Genomic DNA, 20025 nt, shown 5'->3' on the forward strand with positions numbered 1-20025 from the left:
ATCAGATACATGATTTACAAGTATTTTCTCCCATTCTGTAGGTTGCCTTTTCATTTTATTGATGGTTTCCTTTGCTATGCAGAAGCTTCTTCCTTTGCTGTGCAAGTGAGATGTAGTCCCACTTGTTTATTTTTGCTTTTGTTGTCAAATTCAAAAAGCCGAGGCTGGTGTCAAGGAGCTTACCACCTATGTTTTCGTCTAGGAGTTTTATAGTTTCAGGTCTTATGTTCAAGTCTTTTTTTTTTTTTTTTTTTTTGATACGTGATTAATTTTTGTGTATGGTGTAAGCTAGTGGTTCAGTTTCCTTCTATTGCATATGGCTGTCCAGTTTTCTTAACACCGTGTCTTGAAGAGACTGTCCTTTCCCCATTTTATAGTCTTTGTTCTTTTTCATAAATTAATTGACCTGATATCTGTTGGCTCTCTATTCTGTTCCTTTGATCTATATATCTGTTTTTATGTCAATACCATACTGTTTTGATTACTGTAACTTTGGAGTACAGTTTGAAATCAGGGCTCATGATGCCTCCAGCTTTGTTCTTCTTTCTCAAGACTGCTTGGCTATTTGGGAGTTTTTTGTAGTTCCATACAAATTTTAGAATTGTTTGTCTAATTTTTGTGGAAAATGCCATTGGAATTTTGATAGAGATTGCATTGAATTTGGAGATTGCTTTGGGTATTATGGTCGTTTTGATGATATTAATTCTTCTAATCCATGAGTGTGGAATATCTTTCCATTTATTTGTGTCTTCAGTTTCTTTCATCAATGTCATATAGTTTTCGTTGTACAGGTCTTTCACCTCCTTGGTTAAACTTATCCCTAGGTATTTTATTCTTTTTGATGCAATTGTAAATGGGATTATTTTCTTAATTTCTCTTTCTACTGGTTTGTTATTAGTGTATAGAAATGCAGCAGATTTTTATGTATTGATTTCACATTCTGCAACTGTACTGAATTCATTTGTTCTTTTGGTTTTTGGTGGACTCCTTAGGGTTTTCTCTATATAATATCATGTTATCTGTAAACAGTGACGGTTTTCTTTCTTTCTGATTTGGCTGCCTTTTATTTCTTTTTCTAGTGTTCTGTCATTGTTGAAAAGAACCTAGTATCAGCTCATTTCTAGTGACAGACTTATAGATAGTTCATACATTGGTAATAAGATACATCAGATTATAGCAGTTTACATTTTACAAAACAATTTACAGTATAAGTTGTCTTATTTAATCCTAATAACAATATTGTGAGGACAGGTTTTATTTTAGCATTTGAAAGCTGAGGAAACTAAGGGTCATTAGAGTAGTAATCTGCTCATGTTTCCATACCTGGTAAGCAGTAGAACCAGGATTTTAACACAAGTTTCTGACTCTGAGTATGAGATATTTAATTTAGTCTGTCTGTATGTGTTATGGTCATGCAAAACAAGTATCATGGTAGTGTGCCAGTTTGGTTTCCAAGCCTCAATACTTACCTGAAAGCTTGAATAGGTGAAGGGGTTAACTATTAACCTTCTCCAGGACTTTAAGTTAAATGATCCATGAACCTATTATACAGAGTAAAGGAAATGGACCTTGGGCCGACCTTAAATTAATTTATCTTGTTTCTGCCTGAGGTTCTTTTTTTTACTGTTGAGTGATTTTAAAAAAAAAAAATTATTTTAGACTTAATTTTTTAGAGCAGTTTTAGGTTTACAACAAAATTGAGAGGAAGGGGACTTCCCTGGTGGTCCAGTGGGTGGGACTCCATGTTCCCAATGCAGGGGGCATGGGTTCGATCACTGGTCTGGGAACTAGATCCCGTATGTATGCCACAGCTAAGAAGTCCACATGCTGCAACTAAAAGATTCCTGCATGCCGCAACTAAAGGTCCCGCATGCCACAACTATGACCCTGTCAGCCAAAATAAATAAATAAACACTTTTTAAAAAGTGAGAGGAAGGTACAGACATTTTCCCCATACCCCTGCCCCAACACATGCATAGCATAGCCTCTTCAGTTATCAACATCACTCACTAGAATGGTACACTTTTTACCAAGGATAAACCTACATTTACACATCATAATCACCCAAAGTCCAGTTTGCTCTAGAGCTCACTCTTTGTGTTGTGCATACTATGGGTTTAGACCAAGATATGGCATTTTTGCCATATGGCATTTCCATCATTATAATATCATACAGAATATTTTCACTGCCCTAAAAATATTCTGTGCTCTGCCTATTCACCTCCCCCCACCTTTGGCAACCACTATTTTTATTGTCTTCCATAGTTTTACTCTTTTCAGAATATCATATAGTTGTACTCATACAATATGTATCCTTTTCAGATTGGCTTCTTTCACTTAGTAATATGCATTTAAGATTCCTCCTTCTTTTCATAGCTTGGTAGCTCATTTATTTTTAGTGTTGAATAATATTCCATGGTCCAGCTGTACCATAGTTTATCCATTCACCTACTAAAGGACATCTTGGGCTGCTTCCAAGTTTTGGCAATTATGAATAAAGCTACTATAAACATCTGTGTGCAGGTTTTTTGTGTAGACCTAAGTTTTCAACTCCTCTGGGTAAATGCCAAGGAGTGCAATTGCTGAATTGTATGTATAGTGAGAGTATGTCTAGTTTTATAAGAACCAGCCAAACTGTCTTCCAAAGTGGCTGAACCATTTTGCATTCCCACTAGCAATATATGAGAGCTCCTTTTGCTCTACATCCTTACAAGCATTTGGTGTTGTCAGTGTTCCAAATTTTGCCCAGTATAATTGGTGCACAGTAGGATCTTACTGTTATTTTAATTTGCAATTATTTGCTAACATATGATGATGGACATATTTTCATATGCTTATTTCCCATTTGTTTCTTCTTTGGTAAGGTATTTGTTGAGGTTTTCAGTCTGTTTTCTAATTGGGTTGTTTCTTATTGTTGAGTTTTATAAGTTCCTTGTACATTTTGGATAAGAGTCCTTTATCGGATGTGTCTTTTGCAAATATTTTTTCCCAGACTGTGGCTTGTCCTCTCATTCTCTTGACATTTTCTTTCACAGAGCAGAAGTTTTTAAATTTAATGAAATCCAGCTCATCAGTTATTTTTTTCATGAATCGTGTCTTTGGTGTCATATCTAAAAAGGTATCACCATACCCCAGGTCATCTAGGTTTTTTACTATGTTATCATCTAAGAGTTTGTAGTTTTGCAGCTTACATTTAGTTCCATGATCCATTTTGAGTTGACTGTTGTGAAAGGTGTAAGAGGTTCCTCTTTTTTAAAAAGAGAAAAACTTTTGGAATCTGGTAGGAAAGAAGCCATCTCTTTTAGCAGAGTTTTGTGAGAGAAAAATTTAACTTGGACACACAATGAACTAAGGCAGCAAGAAACCCAAGCCCTGACATTAACCCATGGAATGAGGGAGAGCCGCTCATTTGGTTAATCAGCTAAGCTGAGACAGCAAACTGATATTCCTGACCTGACTGCCCAAGACAAGCACAGATGCTCTACAGAACCATCCAGAGCGAGGAAAACACACAGGGTGAATGGTGCCTGCAGGAGGCATCTGACCAAAGAGGCAGTGTGACTGTTTCTCAGAGAAATAAAAAACATTGCTTAAAGAGAGGGCTAGACATGTAATTACTAAATTTTGATTATAAGTTCCTATGTTTGCTTGCAAAGAACTTCACCCTCATGGTATATTTTGTTGTTATGTTACATGTACCAGAAAACAGCTTTCCTCACTTTACTTATAGAGACAAGGATATACCTTGGTCACACCGACAGCTGTGCGATATGACCAAAGCTGTTTAAGTTTTAGGGCCTTTCCTTTCCTCTTCTGTAAGGTAAGGATGGTGAAGACTCCCTGAGGTGCACCCCCCACTTAAATAAAATCAATGTAAAACATTAAAAAGATAGAAATGTATTTTGCAATCATTTATTTTTATTTAATAAAGGGACTTCTTAACTTAGATTCCAGGGACTTCAGAGAACCCTGAATCCACTGAAATTTATGGAAAAGTTTGTACTTTTGTCTTCAAACTCCCCAAAGTTAAGAATCATTGGTCCCTACCTCTGACTATCCAGAGAGCACAAAAGATTGAGCACAAAGAAGCAGATACAATAACTTTGACATTTGACCGAATGACCAGAGCCATAAAACCTTCATTCTCACAGGGATACTATCTTCTCTCCTTCAGTAGGGCTATTTCTGGACTTCTCTAGGACATGGAATGTACCTTATAAAATTCAACCATATCTTTTAGATGTGTTCTCAAGGAAAAGACAAATCGAAAACCTGTTGGAATCATTACCAGGAGTCACTAAGTGATGGCTCACTTGGCTGAAGTAGAGGTCAGATTCCTACTGACTTGTTAACTAAGTCCACGAGAAAGTAGTGAAGGAAACCTGTTTCTTGTAACCAACCCATGTATAAGCATACCACACGTTTAAAATATCAACAGTACAGTTTTCTCAATAGGCACTGCAGATAAATACATCAATGAGTGGGTGGTGCAGGTGTTCCTCCAAAGCTGGCTTTTAGAGAAGGGAAGGCGTGTTAAGATACAGGAAAGTGGAAATAAGAATCAAGGGTCTGGCAAATCCGCTTTCATTTCTCTCCAGTGATCAGTGCTCACTTGGATGTCAGGTAATCCAGGGGAATAAAATCTTAAGGTCAATGTTTTATTTGCAAAGGTGCTCTTCCATTTATTGCATCGTGCATAATGACCAGGTAAAAATGGGTCTGCTTACTTCCAAACAAATGACATTAGAATTATCTGTGTAGACATTTTCTATCCTTTTAAATAAGCATTTTATAATGAGACAGACATCATTTCTAACAGAGATATCCCGAAAAAACTATTTCTCTGGAACATTGGAAGAATGAATTGAATCTAAAATATTCCATCAATAAAAGCTTCTCCCAGCATCACCTAAGAGTGCATATTTTGTTTTACTTTCCCTCCCACTAATATTTGTCAATATCACCTTGCTGTGAAAGTTGCTTCTTAGAATGACTTGGTTGTTATGGTTTTAGCTTTTTTGTTATTCAGTAGAAAGAGCTTTGTAGAATAGCTCACAGTGTCTTGCTTGCTTACATTTTCTATTTATAAGCATCTCTTCAAAGTGTTAAGGTAATCTAAAAAAGCTTCTGGCTACATATTTATAGAACTAGCCTACAGGTGACCAGACTACAAACTGATGTGTGTGTGTGTGTGTGTGTGTGTGTGTGCGTGTACTCTTTCTAGTTTCGGATGGAGGCCACACAAGTCCAGAGATGGCCCTCACCGTTCACTTACTTCGAATTGATCGGCACCCACCAGTGTTCCAGGTTACAGCTCCACTGCTTAAAGTCAGCCCAGGAGGCAGCACTTCTATAGGTAAGAGCTGGGAACCTGAAAGAAACATGGCTTGGAAGTGGAACCATATTTTAGTAACAGTCCCTGTATAAATCTCTTCATGGTTACCAAAAAGTAGTGACCTTCTCTTCCAGAAGTTGCAGGCATCTCATCCATAGCCATCCCTCTGCCCATTTCCATGCATATGGAAGCAGCATGGAGAGAAGGAAATAAACCCTTCAGAAGCCAATGCTCAGTGATGGAATCCAACACAGCATTTATTTTCCAGTCTCTAGGAGTTTGATTTGTTGCCGTCGCTAAAATATAAAGTAACACAGCAGAGAAGAGAAGAGAGGGAATTGGTTTCAATGACTGCTCTTGTTTTCTCTTTAGAAAGTAAAGCGTAACAGTAGGAGTGACAAGTCACCATAACCTTCAGAAGCTGTGATGAGTTAGAGTTGGCCCAAGTGTTTTATATGTGATTTTGTTTACCTATTAGTATACTTACTTTTTAGAAGTTTATTCTTTTACCGAGAACATCTTAAGAGCGAATAGTGGGTATTGTGATTTTTGTAAGCTGTGCTCTACCCATCCTTATCCAGTTCCTACATGTGGGTATTGGCCTAAAATTACTTATCATCCAACCTATAAACAAGCCACAGATACAAGGATGACTGTCCCTTTTGCCCCACTGCTTCTCATGTCAGTGATGGCCAGAGCAGCCATTGTTAAAATAACTTGGCTCTTCTGTAGTTTCAGAAAAAGGAGAAGGGGAGAAATGATGAAAAGCAAACACAATTTCTTAGAGTATTTTCTAGAAGAAAACCTACCCGGTTGGTCAGGACTGACCTTTTCATGGGCTACCATTCCCTCATTTGTATGGAAGAAAAAAGGTATTCTGAATTCAGAACTACCTACTCGTAAGTTAACTTTTGGAAGCACCTACTTGTAATTTGGGAACTGACGGTATTATCAAGTTTTCACTCTTTTTTGTGGTTGATTCAAATTAGACAGCACTTTCTTCTAACCATCAGATTACCCACGACATGGCTTCCAGCCTGGCCTGGGGCTTTACTGTACCCAGAGTATACAGTTGTTAATGTACACATCTTCTCACCATGCTCTATTCTCCTGACTGTAGGACTTGAGTTGGTAGTAAGAGACACGGAGACAGTGCCTGAAGAACTCCTCTTTGAGCTCCGGAAACCTCCCCAGCATGGCGTGCTCCTTAAGTACACGGCTGGGTTCCCAGGGCCCATGGCCTCAGGTAGCTGCTCACTCTGTTGCTGGCCTGCTTGGATTTCTTTTTTTTTTAATATTTTAATTTTATTGTAGTATAGCTGATTTGCAATGTTGTGTTAGTTTCAGGTGTACAGCAAAGTGATTCAGTTATACATATACATACGTTCGTTCTTTTTTAGAGTCTCTCCTCGTATATGTTATCACAGAATATTGTTCTCGCATTGCGGTCGGTTTTATGTCTCAGACAAGAAGTAAAGCAACATTGTGGGGTAAACTATAAAGGGATACGTAGAAAGGAAAAACCTTTAGTCCATTGGCTGAAGTATCTGGGACTTCTTTCTCTGTACCACTACCCACACCCCAAAACTATGAAGCTATTTCCTCAAGTTGTAGGTAAAATTGGTTGATTTCTGAAACCTGGAGTAAATGCATTTAGAACGACCTTACGTGAATTGTCAGCTGCCACTTTCCCACGGTCTGTTCATGGAGATCAATGTGTCTTCCTTATTTTGGTATGTGAATCTGTGCAATATTTTAAGCACTGTGACTCTGAGAGTGTAAACCACATGTTTCTGCACCCACTAAAAAAGGGTGGTAATGTGCCCAGCTTTCCAAAACAATACTTCCTGCGCTTCCCCTGATTATAAAGAATAATACGTGCTGATTGTTTAGGAAGTACAGAATAGTGCAAAGAACACAACTAAATCTAATTTTTAATAGTCGGCTCTCATATATTGAAGTGAATATTATCCCTCTCAAAGTTGTCACCTTGGGATGCTGTATACTTATTCTGACAATCGGTACTTTCTGAAAACCATTATATAATTCCTAATAGGCATCTAGTAATGCGTTCTTCTGAATATCTCTTCAGAGAGAGGGTGTCAAATCTTTGACCTCGAAGGTACATTGAATTTGTAAGAGCAACAAACAGGCACTTAGGAGTCACAAAGGCAGGTTTTTAAAAAACTTACTGAACAAAAGAAGTATCGTTAAGATAGATTTCTGACTTAAAAGCTTTTGCACAGCAAAGGAAACCATAAACAAGATGAAAGGACAACCCTCAGAATGGGAGAAAATATTGGCAAATGAAGCAACTGACAAAGGATTAATCTCCAAAATTTACAAGCAGCTCAATATCAAAAAAACAAACAACCCAATCCAAAAATGGGCAGAAGACCTAAATAGACGTTTCTCCAAAGAAGATATACAGACTGCCAACAAACACATGAAAGAATGCTCAACATCATTAATCATTAGAGAACTGCAAGTCAAAACCACAATGAGGTATTACCTCACACCAGTCAGAATGGCCATAATCAAAAAGACTACAAGCAATAAATGCTGGAGAGGGTGTGGAGAAAAGAGAACCCTCTTGCACTGTTGGTGGGAATAAATTTCTGGCATCCTAAGGGAACTACGTTAGGAGCATAACAGTCCTAGCCCAGTTTCTTTACCATTATATTTAACCTATATTTGTGTAATTAATATACGAGTTCTAAAGATGTTTGTAAATTATTAGTTTTATTACTTTTTTAAGGCACATTACCACTAGTAAATCACATTAACACAATGTTGAAAGAGAAGGCTTAGAAGATGAATACAAAGAATAAATAAATTATTTTGTTTCATTATATAACATCAACTATGGCAGTCAATAATATATGAAGAAATAGAATTGAATAAAACCTCCAAGAAGACCAGTTCCTCAGTTGTGCTTGTGGAATCATTGGGACCCATGGCACTAAGTAGAATTTCTCATAAAAAGGGTTCTATGACCAAACAATTTTGATAAACTTTAAGGTTGAATATTGGAGATTCTAGAATTCTAATGAATCCTGCTGTTTAAAAATTTTTTTATTTTAAATTTTGTGTAAACCTGTTTTTCTTAAACATTTATGACCTTGACATTTTTTTTCACACCACGCCTATCAGATCTATCACAAGTTAGTACTCTAGACTTACACAGTTTAGGTTTCTAACTTTAAATATATTTTTCAATTTCTAAGTGTTTTTGAATTTAGAAGAACCTTATGTTCTTAATTAGAACAAAGATCTCTTACAGGTTTGTCTAGCATAATTTACCTTCTTAACTTTTTCAGTAAGTCTTCAGTATCAAGATTAGATTCTAGAAGGGCTGTCATAACGAACAGAAGCATGTTCTTTATTCCCTAGAACGAAGAACGATGAGTGAAGCTCAGAGGCAGATTTTGGCACAACGTGATTAAAAACTTAAAAGAATTTTACAGCTATCGTCAGTGGAAGTAACTCCCTTGTAAAACAGTGAGGCTCCCACCTTGAGCCGTGTTGAAGGACAGGCTAAATAACCCTTTTGCAAGGGTAGTATAAAGGGAATCTTATATTGGGTGGGTGGTTGGACTAATTAGCTTACAACTCCCAGAGTTTATGATCCTATATGGACTTTGAAATCCTGAGAACAAAGGTGTTATGGAAATGAAAAGCATTATTCCCAGAAGTAATTGGTTTTTTTTGCAATTTGTTTTATTCTTGAAAGGTGACACTTTCACATATGAGGATGTAGAGGAAAATGTTCTGCAGTATCTACACGATGGATCCTCTGCCCGGGAGGACAGCATGGAGATCTCAGTTACAGATGGCATCTCAGCAGCAACAGTGGAAGTGAAGGTGGAGGTGTCACTGTCCGAGGCCCGGGGGCCTCAGCTGGCTGCTGGCGCCTCTCTGAGCATCACCGTTGCCAGTAAAAGCACAGCTATAATCACTAGGTCACATCTTGCTTACGTTGTAAGTTCTTCTGTTTGTCTTTTTTGTCCACTAGGCAGACTAGAAAGGGATGCCATGGCTGAATATTTGGGCCATCAGGCATATGGCCATAAAAGAACCTTCTTCTCCCCTTGCCTATCATTTTACTCTTAGGAATAGTTACACTCTTTATTGCAGCTGCTCCCACTGTCTCCCAAGCAGACAAGTGAATGAGCAGAACGTTGATGAAATCCCTATTTGTAGGGATGGGTGATTGTCACCTGGAAATAGTGCCAGTGTTAAAAAGCCCAAGTCCCCATATTTTAAGCTCCATTGATAATATTTCAAATGGGAATTTTTAGGAGAAGAGCATTTTAGAAGAACTTACCTGGCCAGTGACTAATAAGTAATGGTATTTCAGGGCCCACTTTTCTGAGAGAAAACCTGCTTTTCACCAGCGTCTGTCTCAGGTCCAGCTCTGGACAGAATGCTGGCATGCTCCTGTGGCAGGATTACTGACTCATCCTCCATCCAGTGCCCCAAGAGAATCAGTGTGGTTCGGGGACTACGGGTAGATTCAGGAACTCTGTTGTTGTTTTTTCCACCAATCTGACCTTAATTTGATAAGTGATCCTGGCTAAATTAAACTCATCCTCTGTCCTTGACTTTACCTCTGGAGCTAAGGATAATGAGGATAATTAATTTTATTTTTCATTTAAGTATGTTGTAAACAGATGTGAACTCTCCATGTAAAAATGATAATGAGTAGTTTTGACAAATATGCTGAAAATAAGAATAATTGTCTGAATGGTAATCATTCTTAGTACTGAATTTTTCCTTTGCTAATCTTAAAATTTCCACCAATAATCTGGCCTTTTAAAAAAAAAAAACACTATATAGTTTTAAGTAATCCTTTTCTGAGCTGAATAGTCTGGCTGTAAAATCTAGTCCTGAATAGTAGCATTAAGATAAAGCATTGGCCTGGGAACAATTGCTTCAATTGCTTTTGCACAGATTTTCCCCTAAAATTGTCTTTTTTTAAATTATGGGAAACTGCGTTCCACCCTGATTCTTCTCATGGGTCTAGTATAGTTTCAGAACACCTTTGATTTTGTTTTTTAATTGACGGGTGATTCTTACCATAGGTTATGGTCTTTTGAATCTTATGAAACACGAATTCATAAAAATCTGTATGTATACAGATTTAATCAGTAGATCACCAAGGCTTGAAAAATGTTTGACAGACCAAAATAGGATTCCAGGAGCAGTTCCTTCCCATCAGCTGCATATTATAAGCTGCAGTTGAAAATGCAAGCCCATTGGCAAATGAACATGTATTTTCAGAAATTGATTGAATGTGAATTTACCCACTAGAGCAGAAAGACTCCAAAAGAATTATCCTAGCTCACTGAAAGCATAGCATATTTTAAAGACTTAGCTAAGTTATACACTAACTTTCTCTGAGGGTTGGAGAAGAGTTTTGTACTTAATGTCATGGGGAAGATTTTTCTAGACGTGCATAGTTAGTGAGTTTGCTGTGAACATCCAGAGAAGTTGGAAAAGCCATCTGAAACCCTGGTCATAAATGGAGCAGAATATGAAAAGATAGGAACAGGTAAGCCTGTTCTTAATTAGAGTATCATGAACTGCAAGAGGGTTAAGTGATGTCGGGAGAGGCAAAAGGCAAAAGTGGGATTCTGTGTATTTGCTTCTTAATGGTGGTTCCTATACACAATTTGTCATGTACTGCAAGAAAACAAGTAAGGAAGGGGTGGTATGGGTTTTATCGTTAGAATGAATGGGTTCTAATCTAAGCTCATCAGTTTTACTAGCATAATAACCCTTGACAAGTCACTAAACTCCCTAGGGCTCAGTTTTCTCATTTGTAATATGGAGAGGATGATATAAGATTAATCTTAAATAGCTAATAGATTTCTATGCACCAGCCAAAAATACACTAATTGAAAATAAGATACCATCTATAATAATATTACTTAACGCATATTAGGTATAAATGTAACAAAATTGATGCTATGACTGACTATAAAGAAAATTTAAAGGAGTCTCTTGACAAAGTTTTAGAAATAAAATAATTTACCAGGGGGCCAGATAGAAGGTCAACAGAACGATAGCATTTCTATTCATAAGCAAAAATAGCCAGTAAACGTAACTAAAAAGATGATACCACTTATAATAGCATCACAAAAATTATATTCTTTGGACTAAATCTAACCAAAAAAAAGACAATACTTCTACAGGGAAAATTGTAATACTTCATTGGCAGACGTTTTAAAAGCACTAAATAAATGACAAGATACACCATATTCATGAATAGGAAGATTTCGTATCCAAGAGATAGCAATTCTCCCACAAGTGATCTTTCCATCCAATTGAGTTCCAATCAAAAGCCCGGTGGACTTTTTATGATCTTGATACGCTGATTCTACAATATATAAGGAACAACAAAGGGCCAAAATTCTGAAAAAGAACGACAGGAGGGCAGGGGCTTGCCCTGGCAGGTATCAGGATTCATTATAAAGCTGCACTATTTAAAGCAGTATACACTGGTATATACTAGAGAGTCCAGAAACAGACCCACACTTGGGACTGTAATATAAAACAGCTATAGCAAGCCAGATCAGTGGAAACAGAAGAAACTATTTAAAACATGAATCTGCACAAAATTACTCTTCATATGTAAAAAAAAAAAGACTGCTGCTGCCTCATACCCTACACAGATATTAACTGTAGCAAATCAAGTACTTAAGTGTCATAAGTAAAAGTGTACAATTCTTTATAGGGTATAGGCGAATATTTTCATGATATTGGGAAAAGGAAGAATTTCTTAAACTAGAAACAACAAGTGCTAACTATAAAGAAAAAATTGATAAATTTGACTATATTAAAATTAAATTTATGTTCTCCCAAACACACCATAAACACAAAAAAACACACAAGTTACAAATTGGAAAAAGATATTTACAACACATATAACCAAAAATAACAAAGAAAATATAAAGAACGTGTCTGCAAATCAAGAAGAAAAAGATAATCCATTTGAAAAATGAACAGAAGACATCAGCAGGAATTTCAGAAGAGGAACCCATAGGGCCAATAAACATAAGGAGAGACATTCACCTTTTTAGACATCAGGGAAAGCAAATTGAGACTATATACTATTTAATACCAATTCAATTGGCAAAAATTTTAAAGTATGAAAATACCAAATGTTGGAGAGGAAATAGATCTACAGGAGGTTCTTTGCTAATGGAACTGTAAATTGGAACAACCACTCTGGGAAAGAATTTGGCCTTGTCTTGTGAGGATGAATGTTCATATACCCTAATTGTTCCTCTCCTAGATTCCTATTCAAGAGGCACTTTCATAGGTACACAAGATAGGCACAAGAATATATACAAGAATGTTTATAGCAATACTATTTGTAACAGTAGTCTATTTGTAATAGCAAAAATATTGAAACAAACCAAATGTCCATCAGCATCGACAGGATATCTTGTGGTGTACTTACTCTATGGAATATTAGAGAACACTCAAAACACATGAACTGTAGCTGCACAGAACAACATTAATGGACCTTAGCAGTCTGCTACTGAGTAAAAAGAAAAATAAATTCCACAAGAGGAGTGTCTAACTCCCTTTTCTTAAGTTAAAAAAAAACTGAAGCTGCTTTATAATACTATATCACACTATATCAAGAAATTCAAAGAAATAAGAAACAAGATCCAGGGTGATGGTAGGCCCAGGGACAGGATAAAAGAGGAGCTCCTACATAAATGTTAATCATCAAAGTTCTAGTCCTTTGTTGAATGTTGGGTCAATAGATGTATAAATAATAAAAAGAAAATTAAAAAGGGAATGAATACAAAATGGGTGAGACGGGCTTTGAGTAGAAAAATTACATAAGAACAAAGTCTATATTCTTATGAATTTTTCACCCACGGTATCTTGGACATCCCCAAATAGTAATTTTCTTTAAATTATGACAGCATTTTCAGAAAAAAAAAAAAATCCAACTGATTTCACACTGTTTCAAACCCAACAGTCATTCGAGATTTGAAAAATTATAAGTTGTGTTGTGCCTGACATGAAATTTGCATTTATTTGCCAAATTTACCAGTGTGGAATTTAGAAGCTGTTCATTCTAATCAAGAGCCAGGAGCTCTGTCCTTGTAGTTTATCATGATCTCAGAAGATAATACCTTAGAAATCTTGGCTGTCTTCTAAAAATTCCCTCTCAGAGGATACTCACAGTAATATTAGGAAGTAGTTTTTTGGAAGCCTGCCTATTGTATTTGATAACTCATGTAGAAAAATAGAGAAACTTTTAAAGTATAAATTTAGGGGAAATTTTCTGAAGTTTTGCAGCTTCGATGAATTTGAGATTCCTTCCATGCTGTTATCAAGTGATGTGAAGAAATATGGAAAATTCTATGATCTTGCACTGAGGCTCTGAACTGTCAACTTACAAAGGTCTCTGGGGATAGAAATGAGAGCTGACTAAAACCTGCTGCCCCAGATCACCAGGCAGCCGTGGTCATATTCCTGATCTCGTACCTCAACTAACTGTACAACATAGCTATGCAAACTTGCACGTGAAAATACATTTGGCTATGCAATATTTGTTTTCATTGTTGCTGTGGTAAAGTGTCAAGTACCCTCATGTTCACAGCCAGCTGCTCTAAAAGATGAATGACTCAGGGAATCTTTCCAAGAAGTTGTTGCCTCCCTCCTAGATATTTCCAAAACTATCCTTGAAGAAAGAAGAAATTGTTCATTAAGACATTCAATTATTGTCCATGTAGCAACACAGAAAGCCAATTTTATTTCTCAATAAACATTGCAGAGGAAAGGGAAATAAATGGTCTTTGTTAATATTGGGCATCTTGGGGGTTGAACACCCATAGGTTCGGTCCAGGTAGAATGAAATCCATAATTTCCTAAATTCTTTTGTTAAACTAAAATTTTTATCATGTTAAATATTACTTAAAGTGAGTCCTTGGCTAAGCTAAATACCTTCCATTCTCTGTTTCACAGAATTTTAAAATTGTTATCATATGTTATAGTGGAATTTTACCTGTTTCTAAAAAGCAAACGATTCTTAGAAACTCTAGAAGAATCCTACAACTGTGTTTCTAGAAGGATGACATATTTCTGACTGTGTTTTGCATTTCACTAGATGCTTGTAATAAAAACAAAACCTTGTGTGGCTCTTATAGTAACCATAGGGCATCTCTTTGTTTTACGCCCTATACCTAAAGTGCATGTCCCACTGTTATCTTGAGCTACTCTTCAAGGAAGACATTATCTAAAAGACATTTTAGGAGGAATAAATACTGGGATTTTCACGCAGTTTAAATGGTGTTGCTTTATCACAAAGGGAAAGAGATTTTTCCATTTAGTAGAGAAGGGAGCACCCGAGATCTTTACTGGAAATATTGATTCCTGCAAACGTGCATTCATGTCTTGCCTCATATCTGCCTAATTAGGATGATTCTTCCCCCGACCCAGAGATCTGGATTCAGTTAAGTTCTCTGCCCGTGTATGGTGCTCTCTTAAGAACCTCAGGACCTGAGGTGGAAGAACTCTCAGAGGTTTCCAATTTCACAATGGAAGACATCAACAACAAGAAAATTAGGTATATAACCACCTGGTGTTACGTGACAGAATTTCTTTTAATTGTATTAAAATATGTAAGCAACTAACCAGTAGCTCCCCTGAAAGATTATGTTACTTCTGGCCCCATTGTTAAACAACGATTTAGTCATCTTACTTGACCTGTTGGTGTAGTACGTTCATTCTGCTCTTCTGCTGGCCTTTGTAGGTACTCAGCTGCATTTGAGACCGGTGGTCATCTGGTTACTGACAGCTTCCACTTCTCTGTCTCTGATTTGGACCACAACCGCCTGGACAATCAGAGGTTTACCATCGTGATCACTCCCGTCAAGGATCCACCCCAAGTCATTGCTTTCGCTGACCTTATCACCGTAAGCAGTTCAGATCAATGAACTGTGGGTGCTGTAGAGAACAGGAGTCTGTGGCAGTGTGAACGAAGGATTTCTACCTAAATTGGCTGTCAAGTCCTTCCCCTCAAATATCTAGGCAATAGTATCAAGATACGTATGGCTTTCAAGCATCAGTTTTTCAAAAAGTATGAAAATAATTACATGCAGAAGATCAAATCATTATATCCACATTATTTAATTAGTCAACAAGTATTTCTGTGCCAGACATAAATCTAGGTGTGTACAGTATTTTGTATACTATGCTAGATGTATATAGCAGTAGGAGTAGGAATGTATCTTTGAGGAGTTTATAGTCTAATGTTTGCAGCAACTAAAACGTAGGGATATGGACAGTATCCCCAGGTCCCTTTTTTTTTTTTTTTAAATTTATTTATTTTTGGCTGCATTGGATCTTCCTTGCTGCGTGTGGGCTTTCTCTAGTTGTGGCGAGTAGGGGCTACTCTTCGTTGCGGTGTGCAAGCTTCTCATTGCAGCGGCTTCTCTTGTTGCAGAGTATGAGGTCTAGGTGAGTGGGCTCAGTAGTTGTGGTAGGCTCAGTGGCCATGGCTCACGGGCCCAGCCGCTCCGCGGCATGTGGGATCTTCCCGGACCGGGGCACGAACCCGCGTCCCCTGCATCAGCAGGCGGACTCTCAACAACTGCACCACCAGGGAAGCCCGGCAGTCGGATTCTTAACCACTGTGCCGCCAGGGAAGCTTCCCAGGTCCCATCTTAAATGGAGTTGATACTTATCGCTGTAAACAATATTGACAGCTCCTTGGCGTTGGGAGGTGAAATATAATGTACCTCGATCATGAAGTTACCTAGACCTGAATTCAAGTGCCAGTTCTGTTACTAGCTGACTGACCTTGGACCACTTATATAATCTTTCTTAGCCTCAGTTTCCTCGTTTTTTTATAAATTTATTTTATTTATATTTATTTTTGGTTGCATTGGGTCTTCATTGCTGCATGCGGGCTTTCTCTAGTTGCGGCGAGTGGGGCTACTCTTTGTTGCGGTGCGTGGGCTTCTCATTGCGGTGGCTTCTCTTGTTGCGGAGCTCGGGCTCTAGGCGCACGGGCTTCAGTAGTTGTGGTGCGTGGGCTTAGTTGCTCCGCAGCACGTGGGATCTTCCCAGACCAGGGATCGAACTCGCATCCCCTGCGTTGGCAGGCAGATTCTTAACCACTGTACCACCAGGGAAGTCCCAATTTCCTCATTTTTAAAGTGTTACTATTCCTGTTACATAAAGGATTACTCTGATGATTAATAAAGTAGCACTAAAAAACCCCAATAGAGTACTGGCTCATGGTAGGGATTCCATAAAAGGTAATTCACTTTCCTTGTTCTGCTCTACGTACATACCATAAATCCAAAAACTCAGGATTCCTGGTTTTGTTGAACAGCTAAAAACTCATAAAACTGAGTTGTTTCTAAATGGTTCTGATATTCCACCCTTTTTTTTTTTTCATGTCCACATTTCGGGGCAATCGTTTGGACCTTCCCCATTCCCAGAGTCAGGGTGACCTTCCACTTTGTAACTTGTAGATCTTCCTATATTTAGCCAATAGTTATTCAGAAGTAAACAGCTTCATATCCAGCAGGCTAGCAAAAAACACTAGGGTCAGGTTGCAAAGTAAGCATACAAAACAGGGCCCTAAAGGAAAAAGGTAGCTGGAGCAACTGCTTTTACTCATAACCGATTTATTTTCCTCCTTGACAGTAAGATAAGCACTAGCTTTCAGGTATGGTGAGCCCTTTCTTCCTGCACACCTATAAACATACACTCTCATGGGATAAATGGGACTTCCTGCTGGGAACTCCTACTATAGGACAGAGCTACCCTCATAGTATCCAAGGGAGGACTGGATGAATCATTCTGTAGCTGCGGGCTTTTGAACGTTGATACGGAAGGAAGGCAGCCATCCTGTCGTGCAGCTGTTCCAAGGTAGGTGATTAGAATGGGCCAGAGCTGCTTTACAACCAGCTCCATCATGGAGGGAAGCACAACTTTGAAGGGAAACACGGAAGTCACCATGTCTGAGCGTAGCTTCAAGAGGCGCTGAAGGATTGTCCGGTCCCAGCAGCTCGAATATTCCTCATCTCGTGCGTAGAGGATATGCCTCCTCGAAGAAGTGGAATTGGCACTGGAAGGTCACCCCAGGCAACTCTTTTCAATTCAGTTCCTTTTACTGCACTTACGTGCAACCACCCAAGGACTCTCTCCACTCTTTTCTTTCTTAGGTTGACGAGGGAGGGAGAGCCCCGCTCTCATTTCACCACTTCTTTGCTGCTGATGATCAGGACAGCCTCCAGGGTGACGCCATCATTAAACTAAGCGCCCTGCCCAAGTACGGCTGCATCGAGAACACGGGGACAGGTAACAGCAGTAGATTGGCTCTAGAGTTGTTCCAGACCTGGAGAGAAGGGAGCATGGAGGTGGGTAACTGTCTGCAGTTAACCTGGATATGGAGAACTAAAGAGGGAATGGAACCATTTCAAAGAAATGGAAGGAGGGAAGGTTTCATTGACTCAACAAAAATTGAGTGTTTCCTGTATGCCAAGCACTGTTTTAAGCACTGGGGATATATCAGTAAACAAAACAGACAGAAACCCCTCCTTTCATGGTGCCTTAGATCCTGGTGGGAGGAGACAGATAAGAAACCTAATAAATGAAAAAACCGTGTAAGACGTCAGGAGGTCAGTCAGTGCTATGGGAAAAACTAGAGCAGCGTGAGGGGATTTGGAGTGCCAGCAATGGGGACGCAGGGGCTTGGGGACTGCACTCAGAATTGAGTGTCAAGGAAATAAAATTTTCTGTCCTTTTACTGTGAGGCAGCTGCAGTTTAGCTGAACCGTAGCTTACGTCGCTGCTTTTTCTAAGGATATGACATGAATTGAAATGCATGCTTGTCTCTCTGTGACCCTCTCCTCAACATCCCTCCCCCCGCTCATCTACCCTGGACCCACTGCCCTTGGTGATTATCACAGAGAAGGGGAGGGGAGAGGGTGGATACCGTCCACAGGTCCACCGAGACCACAATGACTGGCAGTTGAGACAGCTCCCGGCAGGTGACCGTGCTGCTGCCTCTGCAGTGAGATTCCTGAGTGCCAGCGCTTGGCTCTAACTGGTGTGCAGCTAGCAGCTCCCACAGAGAGGCCAGTGGAGGCGTCTGTGACCAACGTGGTGCCTGGGATTTGAGCCTGGTTACCGGAAACTCATTTAGCAGGGGACATGTTTTCCTATAGAAAATCTTGAGTCTTTTCTCCATCTTGCCTTTCAGTGTGTGCTCTTGGATTTGTTTCTTGCTGAGTTAGATTTATCTCAACAAATGTTTATACAGTGGATGTAAAGATGAATAAGATGCAGCCCCTGCCTCGAGTGGGAGACAGATATGAAGACTGGTAAATTACAATCATGAAATGCCAGGACAGGGAAAGGAGGAAAGCACTGAGAAAGGACATAGGACAAAACAGTTACTTTTGCCTGTAAAGGCAAGAAAGTCGGAGGAAGCAACATTTGAGTTGGAACTTGAAGTGTCAGTGGGAGTTGCTGTGGGCAGAGGGAAAATGGCATTTCTCACAGAGGGAAGAGCACAAGCAAAGGTGGGGAATCATGAAAGGATGGTTGCCCCCAGCCTTCTCTTCTGTCCAGGTGATTTCTTATTAAGCTTTTTGTTTGTTTGTTTTTTGTTTTTTTTGCGTTACGCGGGCCTCTCACTGCTGTGGCCTCTCCCGTTGCGGAGCACAGGCTCCGGACGCGCAGGCTCAGCGGCCATGGCTCACGGGCCCAGCCGCTCCGCGGCATGTGGGATCTTCCCGGACCGGGGCACGAACCTGCGTCCCCTGCATCGGCAGGCGGACCCTCAACCACTGTGCCACCAGGAAATCCCTCTTATTAAGCTTTTTTTAACATCGTTTTATGCTAACCTGGAGTACATGTAGAAGTGAAATTTCTGGCAAGCCTCAGCCTCTCTTAAAGTGGTTTGCAGACTTTAATGTGCGTAAGACTCACCTGGCGGGCCTGTGCAAACAGTTTCCTGGGCAGCAACCCAAGAGTTCCTGTTTAAGGAGGCTGTTGAGACCCATGCGTTTGCATTTCTCACCAGCTCACAGGTGATGCCATTACTGCTGGTCCACACTTGGAAAACCATTGCTCTACATTAGTATGAACGTGGAAGTAAGGAAAAGACGTTCGGGGGGCAAATAATTGTTCCAAGGCACATTGTATAAGGACTCACCCTTTGCTCCATGGGAGTTCAGAACCAAGTCTGTTTCATACATGTGAAACTAGCTACCTAGATTCAGAATTCAGCCGATCAGAAGAACATCTTTTTAAAAACATTAGAAGAAGTAGCTTTAAGTTCATACCGGCAAGATGGAAGAAACAGAATAATCGTATTGTGTGGTATGAAATCTAACAGCATGGATAATCTACACTCCTTTAGTACCAGCACAACCAGGGCAGGGCCCACCCTGATTACCTGTCGGGCATCACCGTGTTCCAGTGCAATGCAGTAATAGGTGTTCATGACGATCGCCTGCACACATCAAGAACTATTTAATTTGCACATAGTATATTCTGTTTAAGAAGGCAAGGAAGAACATTAATGAGAGAGATTTATGTGAAAAAACAGAAGGACTTCCCTGGCGGCGCAGTGGTTGGAAGTCCGCCTGCCGATGCAGGGGACGCAGGTTCGTGCCCCGGTCCGGGAAGATCCCACATGC

General features: G+C 39.3%; 1 protein-coding gene across 1 annotated transcript in view; it reads left to right on the forward strand.

Annotated features, from left to right (window-relative positions):
• FRAS1 (Fraser extracellular matrix complex subunit 1) overlaps positions 1 to 20025 on the forward strand; it is a 441423-nt gene that overhangs the window by 326556 nt on the left and 94842 nt on the right. Inside the window, exons 36-41 of the mRNA XM_024754112.1 lie at positions 5225 to 5356; positions 6456 to 6581; positions 9069 to 9316; positions 14782 to 14930; positions 15117 to 15279; positions 17542 to 17677. Coding sequence (XP_024609880.1) covers positions 5225 to 5356; positions 6456 to 6581; positions 9069 to 9316; positions 14782 to 14930; positions 15117 to 15279; positions 17542 to 17677 — 954 coding nt within the window. The remainder of the gene's footprint in view (positions 1 to 5224; positions 5357 to 6455; positions 6582 to 9068; positions 9317 to 14781; positions 14931 to 15116; positions 15280 to 17541; positions 17678 to 20025) is intronic.

Source organism: Neophocaena asiaeorientalis, unplaced genomic scaffold, assembly GCF_003031525.2.
Source record: "Neophocaena asiaeorientalis asiaeorientalis breed wild unplaced genomic scaffold, Neophocaena_asiaeorientalis_V1.1 scaffold148, whole genome shotgun sequence".
NCBI lineage: Eukaryota > Metazoa > Chordata > Mammalia > Artiodactyla > Phocoenidae > Neophocaena > Neophocaena asiaeorientalis.